We start from the raw sequence: 6,000 nt of genomic DNA on the forward strand, positions 1-6,000 counted from the left end.
AGAGTGTGTGTGTGAGAATGAGAGCGTGTGTGTGAGCGTATGTGAGACACAGTGAGTGTGAGAGAGAGTGTGTTTCACACAGATACAGTGTGTGTGAGACAGAGAGAGTGTGAGAGAGTATGTGTGCGATACACAGACTCTCTGTGGGACCGAGAGAGTGTATGAGACAGAGAGAGTGTGTGAGAGTGACTGTGTGACACATAGAGAGTGCATGTGATACAGTGTGGGGCATAGAGTATGAGAGAGACAGTGTGTGAGAGTGAGAGAAAGACACTGACTGTGAGAGAGTGTGTGTGTGACAGAGATACCTCCCCCCTCCTTCTCTCTCTGGTCTCAGGACCCCCTCCCCCTCATCCCCCCTCTCTGCTGAAGAAATGAGAGTGGATGTGCACAGTACAGTTTTATATACTGCATTCTTTGTGTCTGCGTGTGGGTGTGAGAGAGAGAGAGAGAGAGAGAGAAAGTGTGTGTGTGTGTGTGCGTGTCTCTCAAAGAGAGAGAGCGTGTGGGGGGGAGGGGAGGGGGAAAGAGAGAATGAAAAAAAAAGGCAAACAACTTCAGCTGTGGTGGCAAGGGAGAGGTGTTGCGCTCTAAGTAGCCGCAAAAAAAATTGCCAGTGCCAGCCCCATACAGCGGTGACAGAAAAGCAGCAGGCTGCACACATCTGCCAACTGCAACCTGGGGGAGGAGAGTTGTCCATCATAGTCTGACGTTTAGCAGATCCAAAGTCAGAGCGAGGTTTTTAACGCTTCCCCTTTCATCTGTGAACGATGTCGTTACTCGCATAGAGCCCCCCCCCTTCTCTGGAAACACCATGTTTGGCGCATGCGTCAGTCACAGTGTGCGGAGCCGAACTCGTGGGCTCCAGGTAAGGAGCCCAGAGGCAGTGGCAGGCCGGACAGCAAACATTTCAGCACTCCCGCCCCCACCGCTACATTTCACTACACTCGCCTTAGCTCTGCCGCCCCTTATTTTCATCTTCGCCAGCCACTTCGCTCCTCCCTTTGGCCTTCGGGGGATTTGTAATTGCTGGTGGCATCTGTGTGCCAAGAGCGCAGTTCCTTGCGAACAGCTTTTCCCTCACCAGCACTTCCTTCTCCTGACGGCAGAGACCTGTGATGTGCCACGCATGCGCAGAACAGGTGCGCTGTTCTGCGCATGCGCGGCACGTCGGTCACTCTTCATTTATATAGTAGGATTGTTTGTTCCATTTTAAGCAATGTGTATAATGATTACAGGGGGCAAACCTGACAATTTAAAAATCTCTAGGAGAGAGCCTCTCCCATCAATACATTTGTTGCCATCTTGCAACACACCTTGTAGTTCTTTTGGTCTTTTGTCCATTTTTGATCATGTTTTAAATAACACTTTATATGTTCTCAGGCCCTCCTGTTCCCCCTGCATTGACCAGTTCTCATTAACAACTAAAGTTTAGCTGAAAGAATCTTAAACTGACACAGTGGAGAGCTGGCAGCAGCAGTTCAACACACACTGGCTCAACAGGATTGGCTAATCTAGCTCCTTCATTTGCATATCTTTAATGCTGCAGCATTGTGGTTATAAACCAGTGTTAGTGATTTTAAGATTCTCAAAACCTAACAGTATTCTTGTTAGGTACATGTTAAAATTAGAGCATTGAGTTGTGTAGGTTCCAGAACTCTTTAGAGTACATTTAACCAACAGAAATGTTCGGTTTTTTTAACCCTCTCAAGTTAACATTCATTAACAATAAATTGTTTTGCTTTGGCTGTGTCCTCCTCCCTACCCATAGTAGCCTTCCAATCTGTGCACACATTTAAGATGTGAGTTAGGGAATGGGAGATACCTAGCTTCCATGCATTTTCCTTCTCTATAACTTCCAGATCCTACCAGGTCAGTTTTCTAATCAGATTGCAATTTTTGCCACTATCATTGCCACTGCTCAGTTTAAATGAACTGTTAAGCCTATGCTGTGTTCTTCATACTCAAGACGATCAGATAGTGATTAACCCACTGGCTAAGGATTTGCTATACTGGAAAAACACAGCTTAAGTGTCACCAACCATTAGCAGATTGCTAAGGCAAGAAGTGAATATATGATTGCGCAATGAAAATGTATTTTTTCAGACTTTTCTTGTGTTCGTACTTTGATCATATACTTCAGATTGCCAAATGTCTTGGTACAATGAATTCCAGGAAACATGTTTCTGTTGTTATATATCTGCAGGGATTAGCATCGCCAACCTTTGAAAGCCTAATTCCTGGCACTAAGGCATCATAAACTCAGTCTCAAAACAATCCTCCCCTCTCCTCCAAATTATCCCTCTCCAAGTTTAGCCCTTTTCACATTCCCCCTTCCCCTTTCAGATTCCTCTTTCCCTGTACCACCATCACCACTGCCTATCAGGATCCCCCATCACCATTTCCCTTCTTTAGGTTCCTCTGTCACCATTGTTGATCCCCAGAATGCAAGATGAGCCCTTGGTAAAAAAGAAAAAAAACCCACAACTATTACCAAAAGGCTGACCTTCCTCCACCTTCCCTTTCCCCCTAGTCAGATTAGTAGCAAAGATGGCAGGCTGGCAGTGTAGGAACATAAAAAGCACACACTCCCCAATCTCTGTAGCTGCTTATGCTTGTCCTTTTCTTTGCTTCCTGAAGGCACGTTTGTGCATCGTAGGGGAAGAGCAGGCAAGTGGACTGGGATCACATATGTCACATGTCCCTGCTCTGATGATTTGCCTTGCTTATATCACCGTGCCCTAAAAAACTGAGAGCAACTTGAAGGGGAAAAGGTCTGAGAGTGGGGTGATAGGAATCCAAGGAGGAAGGGGGATTAGACATGATATCTGAGGAAATGGGAAAGGAAACATATGGAGAAACATTTGGTAAAAGGAGGGAAAAGGGAGGAATCTAAGTATGGAGAAGTTGATGAGGATGCTAGTGAAAGCAGAGGAGATGGAAATGAATTTAACGGGGATGGGGAATTGAGAAATACCTAAGAGTGAGGAGAAGAACTTGAGAGACGATAAAGAGAAATGGGACAGGGTAGATGAAGAGGAACAAGATCCTAAGAAATGTAGAATGAGCAAAGATGGAAAAGAGGGGGAAAAGGAGGAATCAAAAGGTAGAAGATCAAGGCTGATGTGGAAGAGGTGGAAAGGAAATTCTGAGAAGAAATTGAGATTCATTTAAGAGGTGTGAATGATGGAGTGATACCCAAAGAAGAAGAAGGGAAGATAGAGCAGATTTTGGTGTCTTGGGGGAGATGGTAAGTGGTAGGTAAACAAGAACCTGCTGAGAGGAGAAAGAGGAGGAGAGAGAGGAGGGGAGATGAGAGGGAATGGAAGAAGATGCACCGCAACATATGCACTCCTCTTTTTAAACCCTAGTTCTGTCCAAGTACATCATGAAAGAAAGTCAGTCTAATTTCTTTTTCAGTTTATGACAGATTGAAAAGCAGGACACCTGGTCATCCTAATCCCCATGTTGCTACTCCAACTGTCAACACTGCTTTAGGAACTTTGGATGAGGAGGGCTGGAAGACTAAATGGGCTAAGCCTGGGCTGGGCTACAGCCACATCTCTTCCTCTCTCCAAAGTTAGTGTGAGGCAGAAAAAAGTACCACCCCACTCTCAGCTCAATCTTGGAGACCTGGAAATTCTGGATGAGGGCAGTTCCTGAAAACTAGACCATCCAGGAGATTTGACAATCTTACTAAGAACGGAGTTCCTGTGAACTCCTGCTGACCTTGAGCTGGCAGTGCAAACTCCGTTCCGGCATTTGTGGTAAACTGTGTACTTCCTCAGCATTCCACCGGTCTGTGGATTCTTCCCATAATTACTCAAGTGTTTGTCAATAATATATTGTTATTTGCATGTGTCCTACAGAGATATTCTTAACAGTGGCAAACAAGTCACACTGAATTACTGTAGCACAGAGCAATAGTTTCCACAACAGTATGCCCTTACAAAAATGCATGTATGCTGCTCCAGACTCCCTCCCCTCACCCCATTTCCTCACCTCTAAAGGGAAATTCACAACCCCCGTTGATCGCCTTTTCTCTCTGAGTTTCCTCTTCTCAATCTGGGTCTTGTTCTTCCTCTGTCCACTACCTTTCTTCTCCTTGGCCTTAGGAGATAGTGTCCCTGTGCTTTCGCCCTCTGTTTGTCCAGAGAAGAGAGTTTTCCTTGGGGAGTCAGGGGCCTTTCTCCCCCCCAGCACTCTATCCTGCTCTTGGGCAGGCCCTGCTATTCTGCTGTCACCAGCAGGCCTCTGGGTGGTGGATTTCTGATGGGCCTCTCTTGACTTGGGAAGCTGAGCATCTTTAGCTTGGGTCTCAGAGACCACACTGCCACTGAGGCTGGAGGATGAAGAGGAAGATTTGAGCCTCATTCTCTCTCTTTTGGCCTTCCACTCCTCAAGGAAAGGCACCTGGTCACCACTGGATGTCTTGGAGTCCTTGCTTGACATAGTCTGCCTCTAGTCTCTCTATTTGTAGCCTCCAGACCTGTAAGACCTATAGATGGCAAAGAAAGAGAATCAAGAATCGTGTGTTATGTAAAATGTCAGAGATCTTGGAACTCACAGGTACTTGTAATGTGATGACCCTGAACTGTTTCCTTACTCTCAGGACCTCAGAAATGTACAGCACTATTATCCTAACTCCTTCTCCAAAATACACCAACAACTTTGTCCTGTGTCTCATTGTCAGAGATCGAGAATTTCTCCCATATCACTGCTATATCAGAGACCCAGAACCCCAAGGTACTGATACCCTACTCCTCTTTTCACATGCAACACCATCATAGAAAATAATTAAACATCAGCGACCCAAAAAGTACTGATATGCTGTTGTAGGATCACAGGAAAACATTAAAGATGCAAGACCCCTGAAACTTGGGATACTGATACCTTGTCCTCTCTCCATCAACATGTTACTATCGTCAGAAACTCATTAAGCATCAGAGACCAGGGCATTGATCCTCTAACCTCTTATGCCACATTCATATCAAGAGCAATGAGGATTAAAAACCTCTTATCAGGAATCACAAAGCACAGACTCTCTGATTCTTGCATGCTTCTTCATCAGAACGAATCATTAAATATCAGAAACAGAGATGAAAAGTAACAGGGAGGGATCAAATCAGACAGGATCGATAGAAGACAAAAAAAAAGCACAGATTGTGATCCTTTAAAAAAAACTTTTTACCTTAGTTTGCAGGTTCAGGTTCTGTCTTCTTGACTGGATAGGGCCCTTAAGCTGCTGGTTCGAGGGGTCCTCTGGAGAGTTTGAGAGTCCCTTGAAATCCAGTGAATTCAGTACAGGATAGCTAAAATAGTCAGAGGGTATCTAGAAGCTCTTTCTGTCCCTGCTTCCTTCTTCCTGCATGTAAACTCCCTCAGGGAGGAGTGGAGGGAGGGACAGCCAGCAACCTGAATAGAGCCCACCCCACAGGAGACCCAGCCAACATTGTCCTGTGTCAGATCCCGGACCTTAAAAACACAGCAAATTTCTTCTGGACCGCTTTCCTCCTGAAAATAAAAGCAAAGATGTCCTTAACAAAGCCCCTACTGCTGTGCCCATATATAGGTCCAGAAGACGATAATGCTTTATATTCCAGATTATATCCAAGACTGTACTGAAGTTATTGCTACCAAAGCTCTGAATCACTTCCTGCATTTCACAAACTCCAGCAGCAAAAATGTTATTTGGAGGATGAAAAATGTCCCAGTACTTTGAGCTGTTATTTTTAGTTCTTTTTGTATTTCATAAGAACCTAGGAAACCTTTTCATTTTTAATCAGTGAGCAACATGAAAAAGGAACATTTTACAATAATCCTTGCATCTCTGCCCTGAATCCTGCACCTGAGCTCAGAAACACAAACTCTAAGGCCCAACCTTTTATCCTAAACAAATTTCCAGCACCCTTAAACACCCTGGAACTGACTAAGACTGCAAAACCAGTGCAAGGGAATTAGGCACACTTGTTCAGGGGTGAGCAACCTGGTCCTCAAGGG

The 6,000-nt window shown here is 45.0% G+C and overlaps 1 protein-coding gene across 1 annotated transcript in view; it reads right to left on the minus strand.

Moving 5' to 3' along the window:
- The window catches only part of LOC115468000 (PRKC apoptosis WT1 regulator protein-like), a 49,546-nt gene extending 44,079 nt beyond the window's left edge, over window positions 1-5,467 (minus strand). Inside the window, 2 exon segments of the mRNA XM_030199511.1 lie at window positions 4,003-4,498; window positions 5,192-5,467. Of these exon segments, the coding sequence (XP_030055371.1) occupies window positions 4,003-4,452 (450 nt within the window). The 5' untranslated portion in view covers window positions 4,453-4,498; window positions 5,192-5,467.
- Between the last annotated feature and the right edge of the window lie 533 nt (window positions 5,468-6,000).

Source organism: Microcaecilia unicolor, chromosome 4 (genome assembly GCF_901765095.1).
Source record: "Microcaecilia unicolor chromosome 4, aMicUni1.1, whole genome shotgun sequence".
NCBI lineage: Eukaryota > Metazoa > Chordata > Amphibia > Gymnophiona > Siphonopidae > Microcaecilia > Microcaecilia unicolor.